The sequence below is a fragment of the Mastomys coucha genome, unplaced genomic scaffold, assembly GCF_008632895.1.
Source record: "Mastomys coucha isolate ucsf_1 unplaced genomic scaffold, UCSF_Mcou_1 pScaffold15, whole genome shotgun sequence".
NCBI classification, from domain to species: domain Eukaryota; kingdom Metazoa; phylum Chordata; class Mammalia; order Rodentia; family Muridae; genus Mastomys; species Mastomys coucha.
In genome coordinates, this window is record NW_022196897.1 from 166,367,428 (window position 1) to 166,382,919 (window position 15,492).

The 15,492-nt window shown below is 49.7% G+C and overlaps 1 protein-coding gene across 2 annotated transcripts in view; it reads left to right on the top strand.

Moving 5' to 3' along the window:
• Window positions 1–15,492, top strand: part of Cdh4 (cadherin 4) — a 493,035-nt gene that overhangs the window by 424,378 nt on the left and 53,165 nt on the right. For both annotated transcript variants that reach the window (XM_031372954.1, XM_031372955.1), the window contains 2 exons: window positions 8,045–8,200; window positions 12,358–12,502. In XM_031372954.1, the coding sequence (XP_031228814.1) occupies window positions 8,045–8,200; window positions 12,358–12,502 (301 nt within the window). The remainder of the gene's footprint in view (window positions 1–8,044; window positions 8,201–12,357; window positions 12,503–15,492) is intronic.

Genomic DNA, 15,492 nt, shown 5'->3' on the forward strand with positions numbered 1-15,492 from the left:
GGGGGGGGCTCCCACTGGCTAGGGAGAGCAGGGTGCATTAACTCTCTCCCAGTAGGAGAATGACAATCTGCTAAAGTTAGTCAGGCCTCTGTGTTCCCAGCAGGTCAGGCATGTGCATGCCCTCACAGCCATCCACTGTCAGCAATAAAGCCCGCCCAATCACCTACTAGAAATTAAGAGAGCCTGGCCACATTAATTTGGTGCAACCTGAAGGACATCTCTGAGGCCAACTAATCCCCTCTTCCCCACCAGGCAAATTTGATAAGAACATATCCATGGCTTTCATTAGTACTCATGACTTTGAGGGTTTTCCCATGATTTATGAAACTCCGAGTAATTGTGAACAGCATGCACAATGGTGTCTTGCCGAGAACTCCGTTCCTTCCCGTGCCTGTCCCATGCTGGGAGTTCTGCTACAGGAATCTTTGTGAAAATAACTGAAGGCTCAGTTTCACTGCACATGGGAAACACTTCAAATCTCCTCAATAACATTCAAAAATCGAGGAAGAGTGGGGGCGGGGCAGGCCCCAAGTTTGTGCTATTCATTTGATGAGAGCAGTTCTAGCAGCTGCGTGCACGCTTTCTTCTTTGGTGATTTCAGACATGTCTGTGATGAATGTTGGACATTTTCACACACACACACACACACCGTTTCACTTCCACCAAACACCTTCTTCACAAGCCTCCATCCTCTTTGCCATCTTTCTGTTTAGTTGACTGGTTTGTTGGATGGCTGGGTTTTTGCGACTCAGTAGGTTGCTTGAATGAGTGTGTGGGGGCAGTCACTGGATCATAGGCAATCTAACAGTAACTTCTAAAGAAAATGACCCATCCTTCCCCAGCAACCATTAAGTGCTAATAGCTGTGAGCCTTTCCTGGCTCCTCAGGAGGAGCGTGGTTGTGAAAGTCTCTCTCTGCCTCACACTGAAACGTTGATGCTCCAGCTCCATCATGTGCAGGTAACTGCTCACAGCACGCTTCCCTGCCCTCCAGCTCTTGCGATCTTTCAGCCTCCTCTTCCAGGGTGCTCCCCAGCCCTGAAGTGGGTCATACAGATGTCTACTTAGGGCTCAGCACTCTTCACCCAGCAAGGAGCTCCTCAATGAGACACTGCAGCAAGCTCACACACCACAGAGCTGCCCTTTCACAATCACTTACCGGAACAATTAAAATGAAGCTCTGCCTAGGAACAAAGACAAAATGGTGCTGATTTTTAAACTGGGGGCTTCGACAGGCAACCTCCTGAATGTGCAGGGCCCACATCTGCAGGGCTGCAGGAGTGAGCAGGTACTAGTACTTGAGTCTCTGGTGGAGAGTGTAGTAGCCCTGTGAGTTGCAGTCCTCCCATCTGGGTCCAGCAGGGGGATTCCTTTCTGCTTGCAGAGGCTGTGTGAGACTAGGCTAGGGGTGCAGCTCACTGTAGAGCACTTGCCTACCACACCAAAGGCCCTGGGTTCTAGCCCTAACACCACAAATAAACAAGCAAAGGTAATATGACCACTCAACAGGACCTGGGGACTCTGAAATCTTTGGCCTCATCTGCAGCATGGGCTAGACAGTGGCCAGAAAGCTTAGCATTCTGGAGTATTCAAATGGTCTTTTGAGGACTTCTGAAGGGCTAGAGACTCTTCAGGCTGGGCCACTGAGCTGATGTCAGAGCAACTGACCAGGCTACTGCACCCTGATCTGGACACATTAGGTGGGAAGACGTGATTCTGCAAAAAGATATGAGCCCAGAGACAGCGAGGAGATTGGAGAGTGGTTGCTGGAACCACCCTTGTCCACCAGGGCAGTAAGCAAGAGTGGAGAACCCACAGTGTATGTGGTTTCATCTTCTGCTACGGGTTCCCAGTGGTCTCCAGGCCAGGCTCCAATGAGCCAGGGTGACATATCTCCACCCTCTCTCCCTTCTCCTTCCACTTCTGCCTTCTCTGTCTTTGTTCTCCATGCAGTAATGGTTCTCAGAGACCACAGCACCTGTCTGGCTTTCACAAACCTCAGGCTGTGTAGCTCTTCTCTTCCACCCCTCCACAGCCTGTGCACTCCCCGTTCCCCCCACCCCTCCACAGCCTGTGCACTCCCCGTCTTCCGGATCACAGGATAGCTAGCTGTTCTGCAAAAAACCTTTCTTAGGGCCTCAGCAACCATGGGTTCCCAACAGAAGGATGAGTGAGAGACCTGGCTGTCTGCCCAGACCTGTCACTGGGCTGTGACTCCTGGTTTGACTTGCTCATCTAGTAATTGTGAGGTGCCTGCTGTATGCACCGTCCAGGACCAAACATGCTACTCTTGGGGAAAGGACGATGGACAGGAGAGGAGAAATGTAGGCAGGGTATCTGGGCAAAGCAGAAGCTCAAGAAAACCTGATTCTCTGTCAGCTGTGGGATCAAGTTCAAGCTCCGAGAGCCACAGGGTTTTATGTGCACATGGCTGAGGCCACAGGAAGCTGCAAATGTGTTTGGTGCAGCCATGTTCTTACCTCTGGGCTTCAGCAAGAGTCAGGTTTTAAAGGGAAATTGCCTTTCTTGGCCAGCCAGTCTTGCTGGCTGCAGTCACAGCCAAGAGTAGATCCACTGTCTCCATCCTGGCGTGTGGGCTGAGGGATGGGGGAGGGGTAGCCCTTCACTCCAGGAAGAAGCTGGAGCGGCTACAGGCCCTGCAGACTCCCAGCAGGGACAAAAATGAGAAATTGCAACCTGTTCTCCTGGGGAAATCTCTAGGCTTAATACAGTACAAGGAGAAAGCACAGAAGCACTTCACCAGAGATCTGTGTCCTGCTGCACAGGCTTGATCCTAAGGATTATCTGAGCATCTTTTGAAATACCAGGGCAAGGACCAGGGGGCCGTGAGTGACAGGACCACTGGCCACAAAATACCCGACCCCTTCAGAGGTGGGTGCCCAGAGGAGAGAGGCCATGGTGCGGGTGTGGAGGCTTGTATGTATTCATGTGTTTGGATGTGTTTGTGTGGATCTTTGTACTGTTTTTATTTGAGTATGCATGTTTGTATGTGGGTGTGGTTTGTGTATATGTTGTGTGGTGTGTGTGCAGATAACACTTATGCACCTAGACGTAGTGTGTCTCTATCCATAACTGGCCATGGATAAGAACAACGGCGCCCAATTTGGTCATCATGTTCTCTGCGCTACTCTTGCCCCATGCTCCACACACATCCTCACAGACCCTCTTCTTACTGATAGCCACTGCCCAGATTTATAATTGCCAAGTTTAACTTTGTGGAATAGCTGCTGTCCCCAGATGGCAAGTGTCCGTGTGTTGTCTCGTTAGGACCTGGCACACCGTGTGGTTTTGGCCCTAAACTGAGAGCCTTTTCTGAGTGTTCCTTTTTTCCTCTCCCTCCCCACATCTTCTCTTCCCCAACCCCCACACATCTGGAATCCAGATGTGATTCTGCCCCATTGCTTTCTCACTTGAATACACTGAGAGTAAACCCAGGTATCTGCAACTGGACGCCACATGGTGACTTTATCCAGCTTCAAGCTCATTTGAATATAGCAAGTGAACTCTATGTGGGGATTTGAGGGTCTCCCGCCTTCCATCTTTTCTGAGGACAGAGCTGCCCGCTCCTGTCCCCAGATGAACACAGCCTCCGGTGCTGTACATTATTTTAATACAGACATCACTTTAAACTAACCTTTTGCCATCTGTTCTGTCCTCTAACAACAAACGCAAAGGAGCCTGAGCAATTCTCTGCGGCATCCTCAGAAGGGAGTTGGTGTGAGGGCTGCCTGCGCTTCCTGCTCCCTACCCAGCATTCATGTCTGCGATGTTTTCCTCATTTTCCAGACACAAATCACAGGAAAGTGCTCTCCCCAGGCCTGCCAGGTTCCTTTATACAGTATTTCTTCTCCACAAGGTAAACTATGAGAGATTCTGAGCATTCCAAGGTCTGTGCAGAGAGGCCCCTGGACTCCGTGCTCAGCAGCTCGCTGCTGCTATATTTCAGAAGGTGTTTTTGAGTGGCCCAGAAGATGATCAAAGTACAATGAGTTTCCTTTACCAAAAAATAAAATAAAATAAAATAAAATTAACTCTGTGGTGGTTTCTTTCAACACAATTATAATTAATGCCCCTGTAGGCAGAAGGAAGTGGCGGTAGCTGTATATGACAACACAGCGTCTGTTCTAGGGCTACTAGAGACAGTCACCAGTCACTCTCAGCAGAGGGCTATCCCTGGCTCTATGTGTCCCCTTCATCCATTGCCACTCAGCCAGTATCATTTGAGACCTGACTGTGACCCCAAAGTCCAAGCCCAGAGTCAAAGCATCCAACATACCATAACCTAGAAGTACCTGGTCCTCCAGGGCAGGGGCCTGTCCCAGTGCCATGAGCTTCCTCCTTACATCTGTGGGAATTGTGCCTTACCCTTCAGGCACCAAGAACTCAGACACAGGCACAGGGCAGGTTCTTCTGTCTCTCTGCTAGACTCTCCATGTCCCTGGTTATTAAATCCCATTTTCTGTACATTCCAGAGACTATCCATCTCACCTGGGCAGCATATGTGGGCAACTCAGACTCCATAATAGACTTTTTCTGCTATGCCCAGACCAGGAGGGCACAAGCTTTGACAGCTGTCAACACCTGAAAGGAGAGATGGCTCTGGAAGGGGAAAAAGGCTGGGATGTCTACCACCCAACCCCTACCTTGTCATGGAAGCATAAGCATTGGATGCCTAGAACTGACGCCCCCCCACCCTGGACTATATACCACACATTCATATGTATGGCAGTCTTCTTCTTTTTTTTTTTTTTTTTTTGGTTTTTCGAGACAGGGTTTCTCTGTGTAGCCCTGGCTGTCCTGGAACTCACTCTGTAGACCAGGCTGGCCTCGAACTCAGAAATCTGCCTGCCTCTACCTCCCAAGTGCTGGGATTAAAGGCGTGCGCCACCACTGCCCAACTGCATGGCAGTCTTGCCTGCGTCTCCAGCACAAGCAGCTGTAGATCTACCCTGACCTTCATAATGCCTGTGTGGTGAAAACTTCAACATCTCACAACAGGTGACTTCTGCCTCCTGTTATGATGTCAGAGAGCCATTCTGCTACCAGGGCAACTAGGGTGATGGTGGCTTCACTCTTGTGTAACCAGCTGTGGCTCAACTGTGGTAAATGCTGGCTTATGGAATGCAGTCTCAGACGGAGACAGTGGTGCACACCTTTAACCCCAGCACTCAAGAGACAGACATAGATAGAACTCTTTCAGCTAGAAACTACCTGGTCTACATATTGAGTTCCAGGCCATCCTGAGCTCCATAGTGAGACTGTAGGAAGGAAGGAAGGAAGGAAGGAAGGAAGGAAGGAAGGAAGGAAGGAAGGAAGGGAGGGAGGGTTCTCCCTTTGACATGCCAGAATAGAAATCACATGGGCTTCTCACTAGATCAATTTTCAACTGCTGAAAGATGGAGCATTAGTCTTCCCCAGAGTTGAGTGCCCAAAATGCTATCCAGTCCCAAATGGTCCAGCCCCTCCAAATAAGAAACAAAACACACACACACACACACACACAAGCAACAAGAACATTAAACTGACTGGGGTCGTGTTTACATATTTAGTCATGTGTATGTGTTTCTGTGTCTGTGTGTGTGTCTAAATCACTATACTATTACTGTGAAAAGACACCATGGCCAAGGCAAGTCTTAGGGACTGACTTTCAGTGTCAGAGGTTTAGTCCTTTATCCTTATGGCAGGAAGCATGGCAGCATGCAGGCTGGAGAAGGAGCTGAGAGTTCTACATCTGGATCCAAAGGCAGCAGCAGGAGACTGTGTCCCACATTGTGCATAGCTTGAGCATAGGAGACCTCTAAGCCCAACCCTTCAGTGACACATTTCCTCCAACAAGGCCACACCTCCTAATAGTGCCACTCCCTATGGGCCAAGCATTCAAACACTTTAGTCTAAGGGGGGGGGGGTGCAGGGAGGGGGGGTGCAAACTTCTTCAACCACTACAGCTGCCAAGCTCTGCAGCCTGCTGAGGATGGGAAGTCGAACGCTTGTTCAGTTACATTTGTATCATCTTTCTGTTGTTGATAGTTCCTTTCTCTGCTTTAGCTTTTCTTTAAATCCTTTTCACACATTGGAAGCTTAGTTAGGTAGAGTCTTGCCCCGAGGTCACTACTCCCTTTTTCCCATTTAGGATCAGGCTTTTCTTTAAACGTTTTATCTCCTTGAGCACTGGAACTTTTGTCTTCTACCTTACACTTCCCGGTGCTCTTTTTTCTCTTTAAACTGTACAGTTTTTCATTTTTCTTTGCTCTGCTTGCTCCTTTTCATTGTAGATCTACGTAAGAGAGACCACTAATAACAACAGTGGCTGTTGTCAACACTAGGCTGTCCTAAAATCTCGTCTGCCAAGGCCATTAATCCAAAACTCTTCAATTTAACCTCTTGCAAATTTGAAAGCCCGTGAATTTGAAAGAGAAAGGAAAAGGAATAACAATGTAATTATAGTTTAATTAAATTTTATCGATTATTTGTTTACTTTATATCCCTGATCAAAGCTTCCCCTCCCTCCTCTCCTCCCAGTCCCTCTCTCTCACCTCCTTTTCCTCCATCCACCCCTCCTCCCCTTCTTCTCAGAAAATGGAAACCCTCCCATGGATATCAACCAGCCCTGGCATATCAAGTTGCAGTAAAATTAGGCACATCTTCTCCTACTGAGGCTAGACAAGGCACTCCAGTTAGGGGAAAGAGACCCAAAGGCAGGCAGCAGAGTCAGAGACAGCCCTGTTCCTGCTTTAGGAGTCTTAATTAAAATTTTAAAATCTACTCATCCTTAAAACTGGGGAAAGAAAAGAAAGATGTTCTCCATCTCCTGAATTTTTTTGGAATTGGGGGTTTTCTGGGGCCACCTTGCAATTTGGTGTACAAATAAAACTGGAAAGAAAATCTGTCGTCTGACTTCTCTCACACCTCCATTGTGACTCCTGTCTCATTTCATGCAAAGAAGTGCCCCACCCAGCAGATCCTGCGTGTTGTGTGGGTGGGGACTTCCCTCGACATTGTATCTTTTGCTGACCCGGCATACTATGCCATCATAGCTTGACACGAACTTGAAATATTGAGAGCTAGGGATGTAGTTCAGTTGGAGTGTGTGCCTAATGTGCATGAAGCCCTGGGTTCCCAGGACTATGTAAACTGGACTTAACGGTGTCTGCCTGTCATTCCAGGACCTGGGAAGAATTCAAAGTCATTCTCAGTTACATAACAGGTGGGAGGCTAACCTGAGCTACATGAACCCCTGCCTCAAAAAGATAAAATGAAAAACAATCTTGAACTATTGTGCCTCGTACCAGCCTGTCACCTGATGAGCTACTGGGCATGAGATTGGCGGTACCCAGGAGCTCCCTGTCCACTGACTGCCCTTCTGTTACTAGTGGTTGCTGTCTGAGCCTGTTGTATCCCTGACTCTTGGCATCTTCAAAGAATTGAAGAACTAAACGTGTAGTAAAAATCAGTGTAGTAAAGAGTTTTATTTAGAAGAGAAATGCAAGGCAGCCGAGTGCAGGGAACATCAAGCGTGAGCCATCATCCTCAGAGCCTGCATATTCCTGGAAGCTCGTTTTGAGCCCTTGAGGAAGAGAAGTTGGCTGTAGAGATAGGGTACGGTTTTCTGCTCTGATAAACTTTAGACTGACATGGAAACAGGCCTTTTGTGCAGGCATGGGGTATTTTAATCATATGCATGCCTAGTCGTGCATAGGCATTAGATGGTAAATGGGGATTTTTGTCTAAAAGATCACTCTAGGACACAGGTTGCCTTACTGTATACACACCTAAAACATGTGGACTGGATTGGCTCTTTCCCCTAAGATACGTTTGAGCTCAGAAGGAAAGTGAATTCCCTAGTACCGAATGACTGATTGCTTTGTTAAAGAGACGAGTGTGCTTCAGTGGGAGAGAGATGTTGCTGAGCTGTCCCAGCAGGAATTCACAGTGCTCTGAGAATGTGGGCAAGCATGAGCCCTCCAGGTCAGGATGAATGTGTTGGCCACCTCTGTAGCTCACATCTCCACTCTTGTGCCTTTCAGATCAGGTCAGACAAAGACAATGACATCCCTATCCGCTACAGCATCACGGGTGTGGGCGCCGACCAGCCCCCTATGGAGGTCTTCAACATCGACTCCATGTCTGGCCGGATGTACGTCACTCGGCCTATGGACCGGGAGGAAAGAGCCTCTTACCATGTAAGCATCCATATGTGGAACAAAGCAAGCAGTAGCAGGTGGTCTGAAGACCGCCCACCCTTCCACACGGCAGCTTGTCAGCCGCAAGGCACACTGTAGGACCCTCCCACAGGAGGGAGACCCTGGCATCTACCAGCAGGCTGGTCAAAGTGTGGCTGCTAAGCTCCACCTCAGAGCTTGCAGGCCAGAGTGGACTTAACTCAGCATCGCCAGCCCCTTCCCAGGTTAGATCTTCTTGCCTTTCATTCATATGCTATCTCTCTGGGGGCCTCTAAGGCAAGAGCCTCTCAGAAAGGAAGAATAGTGAGAAAAGAGAGGGCCCAGCTTCCTCATTGCCCCACTAGCCTTGCACATGAGGAAGCCAGCTCTGCTCCAGCACCTGTGAGGGCTAGGCCCAGCACTTTACCTCTCTGAGCCTCAGGCAAGTTACCGAGCCCACCCTGGACTCAGGCCTCTCAGCATGAAGAGATCTCAGCTGTGTATGGTTGTAAAGATCACAGTCCTGTCAGGTGAAGAACGCAAAGATGGGCGTGTTCGGGCTGTTGTGTGTACCTGTGGCTAAATGCCAAGATGTTGGATGCCCAGTGAGTTGGCAATCACCTGAAAACAAAGGCAGAATTCTCAGCGTCTGCCCCATACTGTCATGTTAATTGCTATGACTTCTTGCTTCAGCTCTCTGCTGATTGCAAGCTGACCCTGGTACTCCTGTCTGATGGCCATTTGTTCAGGATTGATCATCCATCTCCTCCCTCCAAAGGAGGCCCCATATGCACTAGGACTTGTCAGGTTGTCCACACTATATCCTCAGGCAAGGACAGAGCTCGTCCCTGAGGCTGCTCACTGCCCGTTTATGTAAAAGGGGAATTACAGGAGGTTGAGTCTGTCACTGGTTGCCCCAACAAACCCATACAAGCCTTGAGTAGGGTGCTGTGCTGAAGGACTGGGGAAGTAACCGCAGGAATGTGGTTTTGTATCTTCTGAGCCACAAGTCTCCTGCCCTGAGACAATTACTGAGCCCCAAGTAGCTGTGTTTTATAGTCCACAGACCAGGAGCTCTGCACATTCCATGGCTTCTGTGATGAGCAGAGACACAGGAGTGACTGCAGTCGGGCCCACATCCCCTGTTAGTGGCTCTCCAGCTGTCCCTCTTCACAGAAACTTCAAGACAAAGCATGATCTGTCCAGATGACTCTCTTTCCTACAGACTTCATTTCTCTGTGTGTTCATCCACTCACACTTACAAACACCTTACTGTCTACACATCTCCCCCACCGATCCATGTACCCATCCAAATGCATATCTAACCATCTACTGACATACTGTCATCCCACCTACCATCTGCCCATCCAGACATCTACTTACCGTCAGTCTGCCTGTCCACCTGTCTACCTGTCCATCCATGCTCCTGCCCAGCTGTTTCCCTACCCACCTGCCCAGCTGTTTCCCTACCCACCTGCCCAGCTGTTTACCTACCCATTCACCCAGATGTTTGCCTACCCACTCACTCATCTGTTTACCTACCCACCTGCCCAGCTGTTTTACCTATCCACATGCCCATCTGTATACCTACCCACCTGCCCAGATGTTTACCTACCCACCTGCCCAGATGTTTACCTATCCACCAGCCCAGCTGTTTTCCTACCCACTCACCCATCTGTTTACCTATCCACCCAGCCATCTGTTTGCCTACCCACCAATCTACCATCTACCCATCCATCATCTGCCCACTTGCCCATCCTAACCACACATCCATCCCTCCACACCAGGTTTGCTTCTTGAGCATTCAGTATGTCCTGGGCTCTGTGTTGGATGCTGGGAAAACATAAATGACTGGCATAAGCATAGCCCAAGTTTTGGGGAACACATGCAGTTCTAAGCTGGGGAACAACTGAATCCGTCATGGCCCCACACCCCTGAGAAGATGGAGTCTCCAGATTTTCAGAGCCACACACGGGCAGTTGATGCCAACAGCGTCTCCGTGGGTGTCCCAGAAGTGCCTTCTGAGCAGAGCATCCTCACTCTGCTTCTCTTATGGTGGAGCCCAAGGTCAGGATGAGGAAGTAAGAAAGCAAATTGTCTTGTTAGCGTGGGTGGAGAGATTCCCTCAGGAGCAGAGTTGGAAAGTCATTGTGTCCTTTTTTGGGCAGGAAGATGATCTTATTCACAGACTGAACAACTGGAGGACGCAGAGATGGAGCTGGTCTCGGTACCAGACTTCATTTGGGGGCTGGCAGGCTGTTTGAGGCTGAAGCTTGGGTCAGGTGGAGAGATCGGAACAGGTGGTAGTAAGCCCTCAGCTTGGCTGCTGGCTGCTATGCAGGAAGCATTGTGAGTCCCCAAGGCTCCCCCAGGGGCTTTGCCTTACTCTGTGATGTACAGGTAACACTTGACAGATAGCTGTGTGCTCTTCTTTCTCACACTCACCCTGACAAGGTCCACTCTGGCAGGCCACACCCCATCCTCTCCCTGCCACCTCCTCCCTGACCCCTCACCCCCTATCCCCACCCCCACCTTCCATTCTCCTGCCTACCTCATGCACATGCCACTTCTAGAATATGTTCTTTAGAGGAGACATCTATGTCCAAATCTAGAGGGGAGTTCAACCAGGTGTGGGATTGAAGGTTGAGAGAAAGACAACAGGCATAGCCTATCCACTCCCCCTGCTTCTATCCCTGGCGGCAGATCACCCGGAGTCAGCCCCATATCAGAGCATTTCGCTTCCTCGTGCCCATAGGAGGAAGCTGCTCACTGATTAAACTCACTTCTTCCAAGATTAGAAAGAGTTGTTTTTAATTATCATGGTCTGTAAGAGAAAGTCCCTGGCCTGAGGAGTTTCTACGTTCTGCTTCCTCCCCTCCCTGAGGCCTTGACTTGAGACCCATCCAGCCCTCTGATTTCCCACTGGAATATTCTATCTGCCCTGTACTTCAGGGCATCCCCAAAATTGCTTTCATGCTTCTAGGACGTAGCAGCTGTTGGCAGAGTATCCCAGGCAGGGAACCAGATGTAGCTGGGGCTTCTCAGGCTGCCTTCTTGGGAGGAGTCAGTAGGCTCAAAATCTTCAGGCTTATTACCTTCCACCTGTGGCAGTCGGGGCACAGCCCACTCTGCTGTCCCCTGCCCCTACTTGTCCCGTGTACAGAACAGGCATAGATTTTATTCCTGAAGTTAAGTGGAGGGTAGCCTCAGTTCCAGAAGGCATCAAGAATGTCAAAGTAATGAGACCAGATGTACAAATTAACTAGCACATGGTGAGCACAGAGCTCCCGTGACTGCCAGCTCCTCTGTCCACCCGTGACAAGGTACTAGGATGACATCACTTCTACAGAAACCAGGCATGAAAGCCCACGGGGCTCGCCCCGCACTGTGGCCCAAGCTGGAGCTCCTACCACAGCGACTTCAGTCACCTGGGGGCGAGGGGAAAGACAGGCCCCTCTGTGCACATTTACAGCCACTTAGGGTCAAGAGCAGTCTGGAGGGAGCCAGCAGGGCCTCTTGTAGTTGTACTCCACTCTGTGAGAAAGCTCAGAACTGCAGACATAGCTGAAGCAGGGCAAAAACCTTCCAGAGGGTGAACAGGCAGCTGAGCCCAAAGAGACTGGAGCAGGTCCCCAGGGGTCCTGGCCAGCTTGGCCCTCCCTCTGCCCCTCCTTGACACCCAGCTCTGAAGCCTCACACACCCTCCGCCTATACGCACCCCATGAAGATCTCTCCCCAGGCCCTCCCCTCAGTCAGCCTCTCAGGAGCAGGCAGGCACCTAAGCCCCACCACTGCACAAGTCACAGAACCCTCGCTGAGCCACCATGAGAAAATGTAAAGTTTTGTCTGCAGGGCACCTGTCCAGCCCAGGCATGTGAAGGCATGTCAGACCGAGGGTCCCTGGGTGACCTTGGCATTACAGACAGAGGATGCCATCCTGTTTCTGCCAACGTGACCCCATCTGCACAGAGGAGAGAGCCAAGGCTCACAGAAGTTTCTGGCTATCTCAGTCCTACCTGAGCCCTGCCTAGGTTGCCCCTGCCTCTTTCCCCAGGGAGCAGGGAGCTGTTGGGCTACCCAGAGCCATGAGTCCTCAGGGAAGGAACCACTCTCCCCAGAGACACGCATACCCCTGAATGTGGCTGCCAGCTCTGACATGTGTGTCTGTTGCTCTGCAGCTCCGTGCCCATGCGGTGGATATGAATGGTAACAAGGTGGAGAATCCTATTGATCTGTACATCTATGTCATCGACATGAATGACAACCGTCCCGAGTTCATCAACCAGGTCTACAACGGCTCTGTGGATGAGGGCTCCAAGCCAGGTAAGGCTCAGCAGATGTGTCAGCATTTGCTCCTGGGGACCCCATGCTCTCTGCAGGACATGGGGCTGGGACTGTTAACACACAACACAGCTGCCCAAGGCTTTACAACCCCCCATTCTCACACACTTCAGGGTCCAGAGAGGCTGCAGAGAGCAGGCACTGTAGCAACAGAGAGTAGTCTGATGGAGCTCAAACCTCAGGTGCAGAAGGAGAAGAAAAGAGGGGACTGCCATGCCAGAGATGACAGACCCTAGACCAGGGGGCAAAGCTTTTAACCAGACTAGAATTGATATGTGTAAAATTTAGGTTTTTCTTCCCAGCCACTTAATTCCCAGCAGTAATGACTCTGAGACTAATTATTTATTAATAATGCCTCGGCTGTAAGCTTTGGCTTGTTCTCTGACTTGCTCTTAACTTATTTCCCTTTTATTCCAACCTGGGTTCAGCTACCTGCTGGTTTACATATGTCTCCTCATCATTCCTGGGATGAATCTCTCTCACCTTTTACTCTCTCCCAGAATTCTCTCTGTCCCTGCTGGATGTCCCACCTTCTAATCCTGTCTCAGCTCATTGGCCATAAGCTTTCTTGTTGATGGGTGATGGTTATAAGAGAGTCTCTCTGCAGATGTGAATTTTAAGGAAGAATAGACATTGAGGACAGAAAAACAGTGGATGAATGGACAGACTCCTGAGAGGGAGTAGAGATATTTTATAGCAATTATGAGAAGTTACCTGGCCATTGGTCATAGAGTCATATCTGAATAGATAACAAGAGAATGGTTCACTATGTTTTGGGGAGAACGTCTAGGATTGTAGGAGGCATATGTGTCAGTGTGCATGTGTCAGTGCACATGTTTGAGTTCATATGTGAGATCTTGTGTGTGAGTACACATGTATGAGTGTACATGTGTGAGTGCACATGTGAGAGTGCACATGTGAGAGTGCACATGTGTCAGTGCACATGTTTGAGTTCATATGTGAGATCATGTGTGTGAGTGTGCATGTGTGAGTGCACATGTGAGAGTGCACATGTGAGAGTGCACATGTGTCAGTGCACATGTTTGAGTTCATATGTGAGATCATGTGTGTGAATACACATGTGTGAGTGCACATGTGAGAGTGCACATGTGAGAGTGTACATGTGTCAATGCATATGTGTGAGTGCACATATGAGAGTGCGCATGTGTCAGTGCACATGTTTGAGTTCATATGTGAGATCATGTGTGTGAGTGCACATGTGTGAGTGCACATGTGAGAGTGTATATGTGTCAGTGTACACGTAAGCATGTGCATGTGTCAGAAGTTAACCTTGAGCGTTGCTCACCCACCCTGTTTCTTGAGACAGGACCTTACTAGTCTAAAACTCTTCATATACTGGCAGACCCGCAAGCCCCAGGGCTTCGTCTGTCAGTGCCTCTCCAGCTCTGGGTTTGTAAGCATGTGCCATTGTGCCTGGCTTTTTTATATGACTTCTGTAAGTTGAACATAGGTCTTCATATTTGCCAAGCAAGCATGTTACCAACTGAGCTGCCTCCCCTTAAAGTAGTAAATTGCTTAACATCATGTGTCCTCCACAAGGCTGGCCGTTTGAGGTGAGGCCCAGGAGCCATTAGGAGTTGCTCCAATTGATTGTATCCTGGGTCAGGCACCAAGTGTTAGGCTCAGATTGTTAAAGGGGGAGATTTTGTTTTGGCTCTTGGTCTTGTCTTTGTCTCTATGGTAACATCAGACTAGGGCTGAAGCATAGGAGAGGGGAACATGTGTTGGAAGAGAACATGGAAAAGGAAGATGCAGTGCCTGGTTTCCATAGTTAGGAAAACTGGCCAGAGACCAAGGCCCACCAAACAAGCAAACCCTTCTCCCAAGCCAGGAGGTGAGCCCCTTTGTCAGGGCCTCTGTTCCCCTGAGAACTGACCCAAGAGCATGTCTTCCCACAGACTCAGAGGACATATGACTTTACCATGAGCCAGGGCCCTCACTACCAGTCAGATTTCAACATTCCTGCATTCCACAGTCCTGATGAGCAAATGAGTTTAGCAGTGAGGACACTGTGGACCCAGGCAGCTATGTATGGGGATCACAGCACAGGTACCCACAATTCCCAACCCTGCTAGAGGCTTACATAAGGGTACAGAGTGGAAGCCAGATCCATGCCTGATAGGCCTGCTAGCTTGGTCTCTTTGGGAGATGTCAGCCCAGGAGTCGAAAAACCCCTAGCTGATCCTGCTGAGCTGTGTCCTGTGATGAGGGGTGGGAGGACCTCACTGGACAAGCCTTGCCCTAGGAAGGATAGGATGGATGAAGTCACAGAAGCCTCTGCTGCAGACACTAGGTATAGATTTTTTTGTTTTTGAGACAGGGTTTCTCTGTGTAGCCCTGGCTGTCCTGGGAACTCACTCTGTAGACCAGGCTGGCCTCAAACTCAGAAATCCGCCTGCCTCTGCCTCCCAAGTTTAAAGTGCTGGGATTAAATATTATAGATATTTAAAAACACATGACACCCGGATGACCTTGAAGTTCAGACAGACAGCAAACCACTCCACATGGATATGCCCTGAGCAAGTCTCAGACACATTACAAGCCTTCCCCTGTTATCTTTCCCTCGTTATTTACCTAGCTTCCTGTACTTTATCCAGCAGCCCCAGCCCTGGAGATCAGGCACTGCGTCTGAGCTCTGCAGAGTACTGGGTAAAACAGAAGCAGTTTTTTCTTAGAAATCCAGAGCAAGCGGAGCCAGGGCAGGCTGTCTTCCAAGGAGCCAACTGCTCCCTGGGCTCCGCGGCCCCCATGAGGGGTCAACCTCTCCTCTGACTAAGGCAGGAGGGCAAACATTTATCACACTCTCCTCCGTTGGCAGAGGTTGTCATTGTCCCATCTCTGGGGGCTGCTGCTTCAACAAAGCGATTGCATTTTCGAATGATTGTCTTTCAGGATGGCAAGACACCGGCGAGCCCAGTGTCACCGAAGGGAACGGGATGTAACATTATTTC